This window comes from Mustela erminea, chromosome 14 (genome assembly GCF_009829155.1).
Source record: "Mustela erminea isolate mMusErm1 chromosome 14, mMusErm1.Pri, whole genome shotgun sequence".
Lineage (NCBI taxonomy): Eukaryota > Metazoa > Chordata > Mammalia > Carnivora > Mustelidae > Mustela > Mustela erminea.
Genome location: NC_045627.1, coordinates 52,666,313 through 52,684,677, shown reverse-complemented (window position 1 = coordinate 52,684,677; position 18,365 = coordinate 52,666,313). Strand labels below are relative to the sequence as shown.

Genomic DNA, 18,365 nt, shown 5'->3' with positions numbered 1-18,365 from the left:
CTGCTGTAGATATAGCCAATGCTGTCACAACGGCGGCTGTGATACCAAAATCTCTCTTCTTTCTGGATAGCACCACCGGTAACTTGTCCTCTGGAATGGAAACTGGGATAGAAACATGGGTAGGGATACGCATAATCACAGCCAGCTTGAAGGCCGTGACATTCCAGCACTGGGAAAGATAGCAATTCTTAGTGCAATTCAACGTGTCATTCAGCTCGCTAGCATTTGTTACGAGGAAAAGGAATGGTGGAGAGACCCATATGGGAGTGGGCTGATAAGTAGTATTATTGGGACAAGACACATTAACTGTTGTCTCAAAGGTACTAGAGTCATTTTGTTTATAAGAACAGTTGAGGAATTTGCCACTATTTAACATGGACACTGCTGAGATATCAGTACGTGCTCCTAGCAAGTTACAGACCTGCCATGCATCAAAGGGAGAGGAGGGAATATGAGAGAAGAGTTAGTCACTGGTAAAGGATATAGCCATGCTTTAACCACTGCTCATAGCTCTCTGGCTTGAGTCTGCCGCAGGAGGTGTAGCATCCCCCGAGTTATCATCAGCATCTTCAGCATCATGACTGGTGTTCGGAGGCAAGGCTGCACGCACCAGCCGCTCTGGGATCCAAATTGGAGCCTCCTTTTCCTGTGGAAAAACAGATACAGACCCCCTACTCCATACTAACACTGGATCTGGTCCATTCCACTTTCCTGCGAGGATGTCCCTCCAAAGTACTAAAGGCTTAGGGGAAGCAGCAGCATCACTTGCATGTCTGTCTGCAGCTGATTTACCCGTTTTGTCCAACGTTAAAAAATTCAAAATAAAGAGAATGGTGTTGAGCTTATCTTTAGGGGACCTGAAGGTGTCCCCTATTCCCCCTTTTTGTTTATAAAGCGCATTTTTTATTGTAAGATGCGCGCGCTCCACAACACCCTGTCCTTGTGGGTTATAGGGTATTCCATGTATCAAGTGAATGTCAAGTTGTTATAGGAAGGCTTTAAAGGGTTGTGAGGTGTAGCCTGAACCATTGTCTGTCTTTAATTGGCGTGGCTTTCCCCATGCCGCGAAAGCCTGTAGGCAATGGGCGATAACATCTCTGGATCCTCCCCCCCCCCCATGCACTGAGGGGAAAATTATTCCAGAGCAGGTATCTACAGAGACTTGAACATATCTTAACTTTACAAATTCTGAAACATATGTGACATCCATATGCCATATATGGTTAGGTAACAAACCCTTAGGATTAACCCCCAAGGACGGTGCAGGTAGTAAGATCACGCAATTTCTGCAGGAGACTACTATGTCCCGTGCCTGTGCTTTTGTTATGTTAAATTTGAGGCGAAGAGTTAAAGCATTCTGTTTCTTCAAATCCTCCCCTAAGTGGTCCCATTGAGGTATGTTTAGCAAGCCTTCATCTAGGAACCATGGAGCCGCCTTTTCCACTGTATTCAAAAAGGCCCGAGCAGTTTTTGCTTTTACATGGACGTTAAATTCCGGCTCTAAGGCCACCCCGCTTCTTATTGCGGACTTGTAAAATCCCGGCTCTAAGGCCGCCCCGCTTCTTATTGCGGACTTGTACAAGTTAATCCCGGCTCTGAGGCCGCCCCGCTTCTTATTGCGGACTCGCTAAATCCCGGCTCTAAGGCCACCCCGCTTCTTGTTGCGGTCTTGTACAAGTTTCCCACCACCGTCGTGGTTTTACCCCGCTTACCTGCGGACTTCTCCTTTGCTAGGTTTTTCTATTTTTACTCCCCGCTTTACCGTGGGAATTCCCACTTTTGAACGTGGCTAATGTCCCCGCTTACCTGCGGACCTTTACTCCCCGCTTTCCTGCGGATTACCTTGCAAGATTCCTTTATTTAGTTCCCGGGTGCCGGCGCCATTTATCGCCCTCGGCGCACAAGGACGACAAGACGCCCCAGTTCGGATGCATCTTCTCTCTCCTTATTTCCACAAGTCTACACACTTATATACGCTTACATGACCAATCAGTGAGCAGGGTACAGGAGGGAGCGAATCAGGCTGTGCACCTAAATGAACAACTTCGCTAGCAACCAATGCTGTTTACTTCCTCTTTGGGCGTTCTGCTTAGTCTCACGAGGCAGTCCTAACCTGGCAACTAGCCAGGCGCCATCTTTTAATGGCGGAGGCCGCCCTGGCCCGGGGCCTGCCTCCGACAGTTGGTGAAGTATTCTAAGAAAGAAGAAATAAATAAACATCTCTTCCTTTGCATGCTTCTAGAGATTTAAAACATTCATAATGAGGGGCACCTGGGTGGCTCAGTGGGTTAAACCCTCTGCCTTCGGCTCAGGTCATGATCTCAGGGTCCCGGGATCGAGCCCTGCATTGGGCTCTCTGCTCCTTGGAGAGCCTGCTTCCTCCTCTCCCTCTGCCTACCTCTTTGCCTGCTCTGCCTCTCTGTCAAATAAATAAATAAAATCTTAAAAAAAAAAAAAAAGGAGGGGGGCGCCTGTGTGGCTCAGTGGGCTAAAGCCTCTGCCTTCAGCTCGAGTCGTGGTCCCAGGGTCCTGGGATCAAGCCCCGCATCAGGCTCTGTGCTCAGCAGGCAGCCTGCTTCCTCCTCTCTCTCTGTCTGCCTCTCTGCCTACTTGTGATCTCTGTCTGTCAAATAAATAAATAAAATCTTTAAAAAAAAAAAAAACCCCATTCATAATGTTTTGACATTTGGCAAATCAGTTTCTCTTTTTAAGTAGTTCATCCGTGTTTCTGTCTGTTAAAGGAAGAAAGAAGATAACCTTTCTACAGTCACTGTGATGAGCTTTTAGTATGACCCAGGACAGTTCTTCAGGGTTAGGCCTAACCTATGGGTGGGGGTGGCAGTCACAGAAAGAACATAGGGCTTTCTGCTGGAGGTCAGTGATCGTGTCTGTTACTGTTTACGGTTCTGTCTTCATTCCTGGTACAGTGTCTGGTACATAATAAATACTCAAAATACTTGTTTACTGGTGAGTTGAATTAGCAAACAGATTTATAGTTTAAAAAAAAGAGATGAACAAAATGGCATTACAATTTTGAAACTCCTTATGTCAATTCTGATTGAGACATACATTTTACACATACACATACATACGCTTTTTGGGACTGGAATTAAAATACAGTATACACACAAGTATACACATGCAGAAACACCTGCTACATAAAGTTATGTATGCAGACAATCCAATAGAGAGCAGGCCTTTACTTGTGAGAAAATTTAATGAAACTCTCCTTTTATTGTCTTATGTTTATTTTCCTTATAATCATCATTGCCATTATTATAAATAAACATAATAGATGCTTTATTATAAATAAACATTAATTCTGTTCTTCAAGGTTCTTACTACTCTGGAAGTAAAGAAATGACTTACTTTTTTTTTTTAAGAAATGACTTACATTTTAAAAACCTTTCATCATTTATATCTTGGTTTGCACTGTATAGGTTAATATTAAATAATAATTTATAAAAGGTAACATTTGCATAAAAATATTAATATGTGAGAAAGCTAAAGATCATAACAGCATTTTAAATTATGCATTCTATTTTTTTTTTAGATTTTATTTATTTATTAGAGAGATGGAGAGAGAGCACAAGTAGGCAAAACAGCAGGCAGAGGGAGAGTGAGAAGCAAGCTCGCCCCTGAGCAGGGAGCCCGATGTGGGACTCGATTCTAGGACCCTGGGATCATGACTCAAGCCAGAGGCAGCTGCTTAACTGACTGAGCCACTCAGGTGCCCCATAAATTATGCATTCTATCTCAAACAGTAGTTGGGTTGGTTATGTTCTCGAATGATACTTTTTTATGTTCTCATTTGTGTTTCCAAAGCAGCGTTTAGACATAGCTCTGAAGTGTTGACAGTTGTGAAGAAGTCCAGTGCAGTAACATTTTATCAGATAAATAAGTGATATTTTAAAGCTTGTGACTGTCAGCAAAGCACGGCAGCAAGTACTTGGTCTATCAATTTTAAAAGACAAGGATAGGTATCCAAAAGAGAAGCTGTCAGTCCATTTAGACATATAAAGGTTAAATGTCTTTAGGTTAAAATATTTGGGTAGACATTTCACCCTGTCCATTCTACTAAATGTAGTTAAAACCCTGGATACTATATAAACATAAGAACACTCTGAATGGTTGAGAAAATACTGACCAGCTATGGTCTGTGGGGCCCTAGAAATGTACAGTAGAGGTCTGTCCGGGAGCTTGAACTCTCACCTCCACCCAGTGGCACAAGATGTCTTCCCCATTCCTCACAACTAGGGGGCCTGAGTTTCTACTCCGAACTGGCCGTAATGAGTTAGCTCTTGCTTTCCTCTGTTACAGAAGGCGTGCTAAAACAAGATTTAAACAAGATCCAGTATCTCATAACATAATACCCAAGATACCCAGGTTCCAATAAAAGATGACTCATCACCAAGAATCAGGAAAATCTGTGTTGAAATGAGAAGACAATCTGTGGATCTCAACCCCAACATAAAACAGCTTTTAGAATTATGTGACACGGTTTTCAAGGAGCCATCACAAAAGGCTTCAATGAGCTATTACAAGTCTGCTAAAAATGATGAAAAAATAGTTTCAGGAAAGAAATAGTAGCTATAAAGATAAAACCAAATGGAAATTTTAGAACTGAAAAATACAATAACTGAAATTTTTTAAGAAGTGCTATGAATGAGCTCAATGAAGAAATGGGATGACAGAAGAAAGAAATGGTGAACTTGAAAGAGGACAACAGAATTACTCATTTTGAACAATACAAAGAAAATAGACTGGCAAAAAGAAAAAAACCCAGAAAAACAGTTTAAGGACCTTTGGTGCTACTAATAAAACATCTAACACTGTCCTAATTTGGAGAGGGAGCTTAAACATAGGTTGGATGTTAGCATATTGATATGACAATTCTTAGTGTTAGAAATTCTCTATAAAACCAGAGTAGATGTAAATTGTTACTTTTTCTATTTACAGACATACCTTGTGCACCTTCAGATAGACGAATGAAGGTTCCTTAATTCCAGTTTATAGCAAAGAAAGTCTGTAGGTTTGTGAAGAGTCTGTATCCTCATTAATCCCTTTCAAGTAGAGAAGTGGGGAGAGTAGTGGAGTAGAGGTGGGAACACTTGGGTTCTAGTTTTGATTTAGTTGCTAATTGACCTTCTCAAGCTAGGATAATCAGGTAACCTCCTTGGCCTCAGTTTTCTTTCCTAAGAATCAGACTGGGTTATTAAATGATACCTCCTTTAGTTCAAATGTAATTTTAAGTTGATAAATGTTTTATTTTAATCCTTACTTAACAGTTTCTAAATGGTTATTTGGTTAATTCGAAATTGGTTAATTCCCAAATGAACAGTGTTTTTTCATTTTCAGTACTTTTAAAAACACATTTTTAGAGAGAAATTAGATCAAAAGACCTAAAGTAATTTCTAAAGCCTGTAGGGATGGGAAATTATAAAAGATAAAAATGGGCTATGACTGTTGTCTTTGTTGTACTTCAGATTATGATGTGGGAATTGTGGTTTTAACCTCCCAACGGTGCCTTAAAATAAAAATTCCATGATCATCAGAAACCTCATTGTTTACTACCCAGTAGGTTAGATTTGAAAAATATACTGTGCTCTGAATAATTAGTATGTTTTTTATGGTGATTTTTTAAAATTATGAACAACTGAAACTGGATGGGTTCTAGGGTTTCTTAGTGAGTCCTTAGTGGTCTAGCAGTTTTTAGTTGTAACCAAGAACAGAATGTGCTGGGTTTTTTTTATTTGCAAGTGTTCCATTTAATTGCGAAAGTTGACATGAGAGATACTTGATATTTGGGATACTTAATTAGCTTTCGGAGGGTATTCAGGTAGATTAGATATGTTTGAAAGTGAATTTGTAGGGGCATCTGAGTGGCTCAGTTGATTAAGCATCTGCCTTTGGCTCAGGTCATGATCCCAGGGACCTCAGTGGGGAGCCTGCTTCTCCCTCTCCCTCTGCTGTTCCCTCTGCTTATGCTCTCTCTGTCAAATAAATAAGTAAAATCTTTTTTAAAAAATGAATTTTTAAATATACAAGTTCCACCTTAGTGCATGTCTGTTGGTGTACTTTTACATGTGTTTGATGATACTGATAAAGTGCCTTATGGGATTCAGTGAAAAGCAGGTATGTAATTTAATTTCATAACAAACATTTGTTCATTGGTTATTGTTTACTAATATATTTGATTGGTTTTCAGGTACTTGAAGAAGCAGAAGCTCAACATTTATATCAGTCCATTTTGCCTGATATGGTGAAAATTGCACTCTGTCTGCCCAATATTTGCACCCAGGTTAGTAGAAATAACTTCTTCCTCAGTAGCGTCCTTGGCACTCACAATTGAATTTCTTTTTAACTCTAATGGCCAGGGTCAAAGAGAGAGAAAAAAGAGATGGGAAACAGTTTTTACCAAAGAGTGTAAGGATTTTGCTATACTGATGAAAAGGTTAGAGGCTAGAGGGAATGCTACAAAAGGACATTAAAAATGCAGCATTCAATTTCTGAGGGTCAATTTACACTGTTGAGGTTTGCTTATTCAGAGTTCCTATTCTCGTTTTGTTTAAACAATCTCTGACTTAAAAAAAAAAAAAAGTCATTATTCTAAGACATACTAATGGATTTAGAACATTCATCTTCAGAATGGCTCTTCCATACCCCACAGTGGTGTATTATATAACAAGTGAGCTCATGGTACTTTTTTAACTTTTAAAAATGAAAGAATCTAGTATTCTTTTGAGGGGGGGAGTATTATAATTGTAGCTATATAATAAATTGCCAAAATTCCGTGGCTTAAAGCAATAAACATTTATTATCTCACAGTCTCTGTCAGGAATTCAGGAACAGCTTTGCTGAGTGGTTCTGGCTCAGGATTTCTTTCGTGGTTGCAGTTGGGGTGTTGGTTAGGGCTGCAGTCCTTCTCTGAAGCTTTCACTGAGGCTGGAGGAGCCGCCTCTAAGTTGGTTTACTCACATGGCTTTTGGACAGAAGCCCTCAATTTCTTTCTTTTTTTTTAAAGATTATATTTATTTATTCATCACAGAGAGAGGGAGATGGAGACAGAGGGAGAAGCAGGCTTCCCAACGGAGCAGGAAGCCTGATAACGGAACTCGGTCCCAGGACCCTGGGATCACGACCTGAGCTGAAGGCAGAGGCTTAACCACCTGAGCCATCCAGTGCCCAGAAACCCTCAATTTCTTGCGATGGCCTTCTCCCTAGGCAGATTGGCTTGTCCTCACGACATGCTTGCTAACTTCTCCAGAACAAGCCACCTAAGGAGAGAACAGGAAATTGGCAGTGCCTTTTTTGACCTAGTTTTTGAAGTTACCCACTGTCACTCATGCTATTTTTTTGTTGATTACAAATTAGTCACTAAATCTAATCCACACTCAAGGAGATGGTAATTAAACTCTCTTAGAAGGAGGAAATGTTGGAGTTCCTGGGTGGCGCAGTTGGTTGAGTGTGTCTGACTCTTGGTTTTGATCTCAGGGCTATGAGATCAAGCCCTGTGTCGGGTTCTGCACTCAGCTCAGGGTCTGCTTGGAATTCTCCCGCCCTCGCCCTCTGCCCCTCCCGCTCATGCTGTCTTTCTCTCTAATATAAAATTTTTAAAAAAATCTTTTAAAAGGATGAAATATCAAAGAATTTGTGGACACATTTTCAGATCACCGTAAGAGGTTGTTGGTTTGTTCTTTATAATTTTCTTCCTATGTTTCTCACAATATAGGTTGTGAATTTGCCTCTGTTTGTTGTTTCTAGAGCCAGCCCCCTTGCTGCATGGATGCTAGCCAGGGTTTTGGTAATATTGTTGCTCTACAGAGGCCCTAGGGACATTTTGGGTGGAATAATTTATACATGTGAGAAATGGTTTCATACATAGTAATTTGTCATTGGGGATACCCACAAAACCACAGCCATAGTCATTGGAACAATCTAAAAACATAAACAAATGATTGAGGGCCATGCCACCTTCAGTTAAGAACCACTGTATGTTTTTTGATGTGCCATCTTTATTAGCATCTTACTGTGGTATTTCTCATTTTATGTAACTTTAATTTCATATCATTAATGCATTGTATCTGAAATAAGTTTTCTGTTGGGCAGGGAAAATACATATTAATACTCTGTATTTATGTTGGAAGTTTTTTTTGCTTGCTATGTGTCATGTTCACTCTTTATCCTTTTTCTCGTTGCTTTTTTCCTTACCTAGTAAAATCCCTTACTATCTCTTAGGTTGTGCTTAACTTTTATGTCTCCTGCGAAGCTTTCCCTACCTCTCCTAGCCAAAGTTAACCTCTCCTATGACACTCAAGTCACACTTAGAACATTATTTTGTGATTTTTATCTTTATATATCTCCCCCTACTATATTATATTCTTCTTGAAGGGAAATCCTCTTTGTGACCTCAAGTTCCATGTGCTTAATTAAATGGCCTTTTAATTCAACATATAGTTCATAATTGATAGTATATAGCCTTTAGACATGAATCACTTAATCTTCTCTTCCCCTTGCACTTAGGCAAAAGAGCATTTCCATATTTTATGAATGAGATACATATTCAAAAACATCTAAATTTATAAGTTCTAACAAGGCACTTGGTAAAACAAAATTGGACTTGTGGCTCCCCAACATTTTGTCCTGGTTAAAAACAATTTTGTTTTTCTATTCATGTATTAATGGGGAGAACATTTTAAGTCTGGGCTTTCTACTCTACTGAAAAGTAAATCTCTGTTGTGAAAGTTAACACTTCACTTTGATGTCATAGTGTATCTTTGGCAAGTTAAATTGCATATGTGGTTATTTAATGATTTATCACATTAACATTCTCTAGGCCAAACCCAAAAGGTAAATTTTAGATTTATAAAAAGCAAATTAAAGGAAGAAAGCAGATTTTTGAGATTAACTTTTTGAAAGATCTTGGTTCATATTAAATCAGTCAGTCTCTTATTTTATCTAGCTGAACACTTAAAAGATTCACACTTTCTAGTTCTCTCCAAATGTTGAGCTTTCGGACATTTCTCCTCCAAGAAAATAGAAATAAATTACTGTATTTAAAATTGTATTGTTTTGTTATTTGGGGGTTAAGAGATTTTTGTGTTTATTGTTCAGTAAGCCTAAAATATCACCATTACTTTTTAAAGTGATTTTTATGGATAACTTGGTGAATTGCAATTAAAAGCTCATTTTTTTAAAAACTAAGTAACAGTTTGCTTGAAGCCATTGATACATTGTCACCTTTTCTAAACTCATAGCTGGGTTGTAAATAAGTGTGTAGGATGGAAAGAGAAACCCATATGACCTCTCTCTTTCCTCTTTCTTAGAAATGGTAATTGCTAAGGCCTAAAAGGAGAAAATTTTGGTATTATAGTGATTCTTTCCATTTCCCTTGTTAGTTTATCTTTGTATTTTCCCAAGGGAAATAGTTGAACTGCAAATTTAACCTTTTCTTTTTCTAGCAAATTCTTATTCTAGCACTGATGTATGTTTTCTGTTACTTAGAAAAAAATTAATTTTTATATTATTGCAGTTTTGATTTGTCTTGCCTGCCTTTCCTCATTTTCATTTTTGGTGTTGATTCCTTAGACAGTTGTCTTTGTATACTGGTTTGAAATAAATGCAGGAATCCAGGATTCTTACTTCAGTGTCTTACCGAAAGGTAGAAGGAAAAGCATCTTAAACATTATGTTGGAGCATTTTAAAAACTTTACAACTGATACATAAACTTGACTTTACCATCATGACTTTGAAAACATATAGTTTAAACATTTTAAATAGAATAAGACCAACTGAACATAATAGTTAGGCCCATGGATTATACTGAAAAGAAAAGGTCAATGAATTTGGATTTGGTACAACTAGAAGACATTTCCATCATAAAAACTTTGAAGGGAAAATGCCCTATGTCTTCCTTGGCTTAAAATGAGTATGTAGGAAATGTCTATCTTCTTACAAGTTACACATAAGTCTGTATACACCTGTCTTATTAATTGCTTTAATAAGATTAGATTTAGGTCTCATGAAGAAATTGTCAAAGGAAAGTATAATTCAGAATTAGAAGGAAAAGACTTATTTATTGAATTATTTTCCTTAGATCATTTTATTCAGGACTAAGATAGAAAAATTGCTTCATCTGGCAATTATACATACAAGTGAAAATAAAATTTAGCATATGTAATAATAGCTAAACTCAGTGTTGCATTTTTTTTTGTTTGATCTTTTGTTTAAATTTTTCATTACATGGATAATGTGTTTTTATTTCCTACTTGCTAAAGCAATCTTGTTTTCCGCTAATAAGTAACAGTTTGTGTTCTCTTCACTATCATTATTATTGATTAGAAATCTGCAGTTTGTCAAACAAGTACACTTTTCCAATCATCCTTGATGAACTGCCCTTGACTTCAACAGTACTGCTGATTTACGGATTCAAGAGTGGCCTGAAATTATTCCTGCCTTAATTTAGCAAATGCAATTTGGTGCCTCTGCTTTTAAAATTGCTAAACTAATTATTGTTCTTCTTGTCTGTATATTTTGTTTCCTCTGTCAGCCAATACCGCTCCTGAAACAGAAGATGAATCATTCCATCACAATGTCACAGGAACAGATTGCCAGTCTTTTAGCTAATGCTTTCTTCTGCACATTTCCTCGGCGAAATGCTAAGATGAAATCTGAGTATTCTAGCTACCCAGACATTAACTTCAATCGGTATGTTTTCAGAGAACACCTCTTTAAAAGTGAAATAGAGAAGGCGGGAAGGAACTAATATTTGTTCAGGGATTTGCCATAGGTCAAACATTTTATGTCAGATTATCTAATTTAAACTTTATAATACAGTGAGTTAAGTGGTATTTTTGCCATTTTGCAGGCAAGATAATTAAAATTCAATGAAAATCTTTGTTATTATATGGTTACTCTCCATTATTAACACTAAGAAGGAGTGGAGAAACAATGAAAAATAATGTCATCTGTGTAAGAGAATTTATTTAAAATCCCAGCAAAAGATATCCATTTTATACTATGTTCTCTTTGATTTTGTAAATCCCAGTTGTGAGGAAAATGTTGTTAACCTAATTCTGAGTCAGTATGTTAAAGCTAAGTATGTTTTAAGAGAATAGTATTTAGTCATTTAGTTCAAACATATAGTGAGCAATTACAGTATTCTCCACAGTTTGTTAAGTGCCTTGAGGGTTACAAGAGAAGGGATGAACCAGTTTCTGACTTCTCTGCCTTTCTTTCATCCACAATTTTATACCTTCTTCAAGCAGCAGTTCATGTATCACTAACTGAGCTCTGATCCTGCCAGGATAGGTTTGCTACTCTTTTGGGTTCCTATGAAGGTGTGTGTGTACCTCTGTTACATCAGGGAGAGGTATATAGCATTATGATACTTTATTAGAAAGGATATAGTTTAATAAAGGAAACCTTTCTTGAAGAAATAACTTTTGAACTAAGTATGAAGGAGTGAGTAGAAGTTTTACCAAGGAGAAAAGGAGAGATGATTACATTCTGGGCAGGGGGTACAGCATGTACAAGGGCACTGTGATAAAAAGGACATGATATTTCCAGGGACTGAGAGAAGATAGTGTGGATGCAGCACAGAGAGAGAGAACAAGTTGCAGAAGGAGATGGGGGCCAGTAGGCAATCCTGCTGTGCCTACTAGGCCTTGCTAAGGCAATAGAAACTCATTAAAGGATTTGGTATGAGAGGAGGAGGAAGCTGATGTATTTGATCAGATTAACATTTTCAAAAGTTTATTCTGACTACAGTGTGGGTACTGAGTGAAGAAGGGCCATGATACAATGAGTTTAACCAGTTGGAGAGGATATTGCAATAGTGCAATACACCAGAAAGCTGGGATCGTGTAGTGGTCATGATGGAGATATGGTGACGTTTGAAGGGCAAGTCATTGTGATGGTGACGGACTGGATTGATGAGTGGGTGAAAGGAGGCATCTGGGGTACAACCAGGCATGTGCCTTCAGTGTTCTCTACTTTTCCTACTGTACCACCTACACTACTTTGTTACAGTTGTTTGTTTCATCCTTTCAGTGGGGACAAGGATTTTTTTTTTTTTTTTAAGATTGATTTATTTGAGAAGAGAGAGAGAGAGAGCTGGGTGAGGGGCAGAGGGAGAGAGAGAATCTCAAGCAGACTCCCTCTTGACTGTTGAGCCTAATGTGGTGCTCAATCTCTCACAACACTGAGATTGTGACCTGAGCCGAAATCAAGAGTTGGACATCTGGCTGACTGAGCCACCCAGGTGCCCCATTAGTGGGGACAGGGGTCTTATCTTTCATTAAGTTTCATGCATTATAGGCCTTCAGTAAATCCACATCAAGTGAATGAAAATACGTTTTACAGATGAAGTACTAGAGAAATGGATTAGTGGTAAGAGTGCTAGGATGAAAACTTAGACCCTTAGTTCTTAGTCTACCATTTTTTATTTTTCAAACTGCATCTTATCCATAGGAATTAGGAAGTGTTTGATTTTTAAGCAATATATAATTCAAATTTTTGCCTTTGATTTCTTTAGTATTTGGGATAGGACTGAGAGAAAACAAAGAACATTGGTATCTATAATTGTAATTGTGTAAAGAACCTGTTTATTAACTATAATTTTTTTGCTTATTTGAGAAATTGTAATTTTTTTCTGTTCATAGTTAAGGGCTTTGTATCTCTTGCAGGTTTTTTTTTTTTTTAGTATAGAAAGGAAATGGTCAAATTTTGTATGTAAGTAAACAGTGGAAATTTAATTTTGTAGAAATGTAATTATCTGTTTCCATGAAGAGTATTAGTTATATTAATAATAAGGATCTGTAGAGTAAATGGTCTTTCTGTTTATTTGGAATACATGTTTGATCTGCTCCAGGATCACCAGGGATACTATAAATTTTAAATTTAAAAAAAATTAAAAATGAGTATTTTTCTGGTTTTGGTTTTTGGTAAGCAGTAGCTCTAATTAATAATGCTTTAGAATTCATTGGGGAGGGTATGTGCTATGATGAGTGCGGTGAATTGTGTAAGGCTGATGATTCACAGACAAGTACCCCTGAAGCAAATAATACATTATATGTTAATAAAAATAAATACATAAATACATAAATAAATATATTCTTACTTTTAAAAAATGCTTTAGAATTAGGGTTTCCACGACCACTTACAGTTTGTTTCTATGGGATGAGTAGTCAGCTAGTGCTTGTATCTTGATGGTCTCTAAGATAAACCTTTGATGTCTTAGATCCAAGCTTTCTCAGACTGATTCTTTGATTTAATTATAGACCTCTTAAATTTATTTTTTAGATTAGAACTGTGCATTCTCTTACTAAGTTAAGGTTATATAAGAGAGCTAATCTTTTCCCAAAGAAGTTATTTTTAAAACTGTTAAGGATATTTTCAAACATACTAAAAAGTAAAGAAAACAGTGTTGTGAACCCATGTTTATCCATCTTCAGTATTTAACAGAATTTTTTATTTTGCTCTGTTTTCACATATCCAACCCCACTTTAAAAAAAAAATTTTTTTTTAAACAAATTGTAGATATTAAGTTTCACCCATGAAGAATTCAGTATTTAGGGGCACCTGGGTGGCTAAGTTGGTAGAGCATGCTAGTCTTAATCTTGGGATGGTGAGCTTCAGCCCCACGTTGGGTGTAGAGTTTACTTAAAGGAAAAAAAAAAAAGAATTTGGTGTTTAAACTCTTCACAAATAACTTTAGTCAGATATCTTGGTTAAATATTTATAGCCCTTTTCTTAGAAAAGCTAAAAGCTCTCTGGATAACTACAAATATACATACCTTATTGGTTAAAATAAGAAAAAGCACAGAAAGGGAGCAGAAGGTTAAGCATGATTAGAAATAGCAGTTGTAGGGGTGACTCAGCTGGTTGAGCTGGAGCATCTGACTCTTGAGTTCCACTTAGGTTGTGATCTCAGGCTCCTGGGATCATGCTCCATGCCTGACTCCACACTCAGCGTACAGTCTGCTTATCCCTCTCCCTCTACTCCTCCCCTTGTTCTCTTTCTTTCAAACAAACAAACAAAATCTTTAAAAAAAAAGAATTAGCAATTGTAGTCTTTAATAAGTATTAAAAAGTTATATGTAGAATATCTCAATTATGTTAAAATATCTGTGTCTATTAATTGTATCTTTGTGTTCACATTAGTACATGTATGAGCATGGAAAATGGACTGACAAGAAAATGAATAAAAGTATGATTACCATTGGTTAGTGAGATAATCATATTTAATGCTTTTTTTTCATCCTTTTCTATATTTTTGAAATTGTTTATAATAAACATATATTACTTTTATAATCAGAAGAAAAATAGTTACAAGTCAATCATCAGAAATGGAGCAGAAGACAAAGTTAATAAAAAGAGTGGATGATTTTTGTAATTTGAGTTTGAGGTTGGACTCCTACCAATTTCTTGAGCCTGTCTTAAACAGCTAGCTTCTTCCTAACTGTAGCCCCATAGACACAGTATCATAACCTCCCCTTTCCCATCACTGCCCATTCAGCATGTAAGAGAAACAAGTCCACAGGGCGCTCTAAAGGTTGGGCCCCTGCTACATTGACAGCATTCTTTCCTCAACAGTAAAATAGACCTCGGGTTTGGAATGGGTGACAGGTAGAGGTGGTCTTGGGAAGCCTTGGCTTTTGTGACTTCCCATTTCCTGCCACAATTACCAGGCTTTATATCAATTATAACGTGTGTTAATTTTATTTATTTTATTTTTAAGATTTTATTATTTGAGATAGAGTGAATGAGTAAGAGAGAAAGAGAGCACAGTAGGGGGAGCACAAGAAGAGGGAGAAGCAGACTCCCCACTGAGCAAGGAGCCTGATGTGGGACTCCGTCCCGGTACCCTGGGATCATGACTTGAGCCAAAGGCAGACGGTTAACCAACTGAGCCACCCGAGCAACCTCACATGTGTTCATTTTATTTTATTTTATTTTATTTTTTTTAAAGATTTTATTTATTTATTTGAGAGAGAAACAGTGAGAGAGAGCATGAGTGAGGAGAAGGTCAGAGAGCGAAGCAGACTCCCCATGGAGCTGGGAGCCTGATGCGGGACTCGATCCCGGGACTCCGGGATCATGACCTGAGCGGAAGGCAGTCGTCCAACCAACTGAGCCACCCAGGCGTCCCCATGTGTTCATTTTAAAGCATCATTGGTTTTCAACTAAACTTCTGACAGAGGAATACTGGAACTTCTTGGCAAAGGCGTGTGTTTATCTTTTTCATTGTGCAGGGTCATTTATTCTGAAATTTGAGCTGGTTGGCTCTGAACGTCAGCATGTTAGGTTTGATGGGAAAAGAGGCTGAGCTATTTTTCTTAATGAAGGGAATATGGATTTGAACAATGGAAGCATTTTATGTAAATGAATGGTGATTTCTTTGCTGGGCATGAGAATTTTTTTTTGCATGACAATAATTCTTAATAATAATACCTAATGTTTATTAAGTACTTGCTATGATCAGTCACCATGCTGTTATTTTTTTACATAATATGTCAAATTTATAAATTAGGTATTATTTTTTTCATTTTTCAGATGAGAGGATGGAAGCTTAGAGAGGGTAGATTACTTCCCTAAGTTAGCTGGTACAACTGGGATTCAAACTCAGGATAAAGTATTCCTCTAGAAGCTGTGTCCCTTAACCATTCCGCTGTCCGGCCTCTGTTTGAATAATTATTCAGATTAATTAGGTTAATACTTCTTACATCATAGCTAATCAGAAACCAAAACTATCCTTAGAAATAATTCTCAGTCTGTAAAATGAAAGTCATTTGTCAGTACAGAGTGACCATGAAAGGATTTAAACTCATAGTATCCCAATAGCATTTTCACCAAATGAGAGCTTAATCTATTGAAAATTTGAATACAAGTATATTCCTGTCTTCTGGTTGATGGATATTCTTTTGGTCACCAGAAAGTTGAAAATTAATTAAGTGCAAGTAAATCCTGTGGTAGTCTCTACAATTGTTTTAGGGAATCCTAGCAGCCAGGATGTCAGCACTTGGCTGCACTGAGATGGTATGTATTTAATATGCCTAAACTAGCAAAAACAAAACAAAACAAAAAAACACGAGGAATGATGACTACATATGATCACTAATGCTGTCTATTGACAGTTTACTTTGATTCTATCAATGGTAGTTTCTAGGTAGGGAACCCTCTATACTGATAGGTTTAGTGAGAATAAATGACTTGTCAACAGAACTGGGACCTGGATACTGTGTTCTGTTCACAGTCAGTGCTCATTTATTATGTCTTACTTCCTCTTGAGCAAAATGCTCTGAGTGTGCTCCAGAAGTGGAAAACAACCAAAAGTTCCCCTTTTTCATGTGACTTATGAAAGATCAAGTACCTAATTTGATGAGCCATTTGATAAACTGATTATGGAGCATTTTGTTGTGGTGGTGTTGTCTTTTTTGCCTAGTTGCTATTTATGATGATAGTTCTGGCAGTTGGGAGTTGTGTGTGTATGTGAGTGTAGTTAGCCTCAGAAGGGCTATGGCTAGCTAGTTGATTGAATAAGAAAAATGGTTAAGAGTATGTGGTGGGAGGCTGACGTCAATAAATTGAATAAGTCTTCCTGTTTTTATTTATTGTTGTGTTCTTCCAGCTCTGCTTAGTTATGTTAAATACCCCTGACCTTTTCCCCTGCTTGCCTTTCAGGGCCTAAACATTCATATAAAGGCTTCCAATGTGATTAGCATTGATGCTTCTGAGATTGCTTAGAAACTGATGGTCAGAGATTAATTGTGGGTTGCAGCAGTGGTCAGCCCAGGAGGCTTTTACATCTGCCTCTTCCCTGGATTGAAAGTGCTGTTGGGGCCATATGGCAGATTGCTTCACAGAAGAGCCAAGAATGACTTTGTGGCTAGGTTCCAGATTATCATTTGCATCTATTTTAAAGTGGAGGTTACAGTGCTTTGAGTTTGATTTACTGTGTACTAATGGGATTAATCCTTAACTTGAAATCACATGAGGTTGTGTGTGTGTGCCTAGAATTCAATTCCAGTAATGTTACCAATATACTATTCAAGGAAAGATTTTATTAAACTATGATTTTCTTTATATGTAAGGAAAGAAAAACATCAGTTAATAAGTATCTGACACTTGATTGACTTATTTCCTTGAAAATAAAAAGTTTTGTTTAGAAAAAAAGCGAGGTTGCCTGACTGGCTTTTTCTGTTTGCTTTTTAAAATACTCTATGATACTCAGTTAAATGCCAAAATGTCCTCTCATACTCTCTCTCACTCATTCTCTCTCAAGTAGATAAATAAAATCTTTAAAAAAAAAAAAAAAAGAAAGAAAGAAAAAGAAAAATTGTTGAGAGCACCTGGGTGACTCAGTGGGTTAAAGCCTCTGCCTTCAGCTCAGGTCATGATCCAAGGGTCCTGGGATCAAGCCCTGCATCTGGCTCCCTGCTCAGCGGGAAGCCTGCTTCCCGCCCCCCCCCCCCCCCCCCCCCCCCCGCCTACTTGTGATCTCTGTCAAATAAATAAATCTTTTTTTAAAAATTGCTGAGAATTTAAAATATTTCATGGTGCTTGGTTATTATAAGGTTTCATTCTCTGAGTCTCTATTTCTGGTTGACTTACACTCTGTGTGCATTTCTATCTCTCTTCCCTCTCTCTCCAGCCCCATCTCTGTTAGTCTCTCTCTCTCTGCCTTGTCAGCCTCATCTTTTTTTTTTTTTTAAGATTTTATTTATTTATTTGACAGACAGATATCACAAGTAGGCAGAGAGGTGGGGGCGGGGTGCAGAAGCAGGCTCCCTGTTGAGCAGAGAGCCCGATGTGGGGCTCGATCCCAGGACCCTGAGATCATGACCTAAACTGAAGGCAGAGGCTTAACCCACTGAGCCACCCAGGTGCCCCTCAGCCTCATCTTTTTGTCCCTGTCCTTTCTTGGAGCTCGTTTCTAGGTCTCTTTGTCTTCTTCCTCCCCCTAGATGCTGTCTCTCAGATATTATATCACTCTGGTGATATTCACTCATGTTGTTACCTGTGTTTTTTTATGTAGTTTTCACACCAGGATAATTGATTTCATTTGGGTGGCTCTGCATAGTACTTTCAGACTTCACTCTTGTGGAATTTTAGACTTCATGCAAGGGTTTTAAACCTGCTTCATCTTCCCTGATTTTTTGGTTCCTTCTTTGTCACTTATTCCTCCCACCTCACATGGCACTTCCTGCTCCATCAGGAACATGGGAAAGCATATTTGGTTACATAATGATTTGAAATTGGGCTTGGAGTGACAAATAAACAATACCTTGAGATTCTGCTTGACTTTGTACTGATAAGGTTAGAACCTACAAGATAAACAATGGGTGCTCATTTGTAGTAGGTGA

At 37.9% G+C, this 18,365-nt stretch overlaps 1 protein-coding gene across 1 annotated transcript in view; it reads left to right on the top strand.

Annotated features, from left to right (window-relative positions):
- Window positions 1-18,365, top strand: part of PARG (poly(ADP-ribose) glycohydrolase) — a 129,208-nt gene that overhangs the window by 51,295 nt on the left and 59,548 nt on the right. The window contains 2 exon segments of the mRNA XM_032312679.1: window positions 6,209-6,301; window positions 10,550-10,707. Coding sequence (XP_032168570.1) covers window positions 6,209-6,301; window positions 10,550-10,707 — 251 coding nt within the window.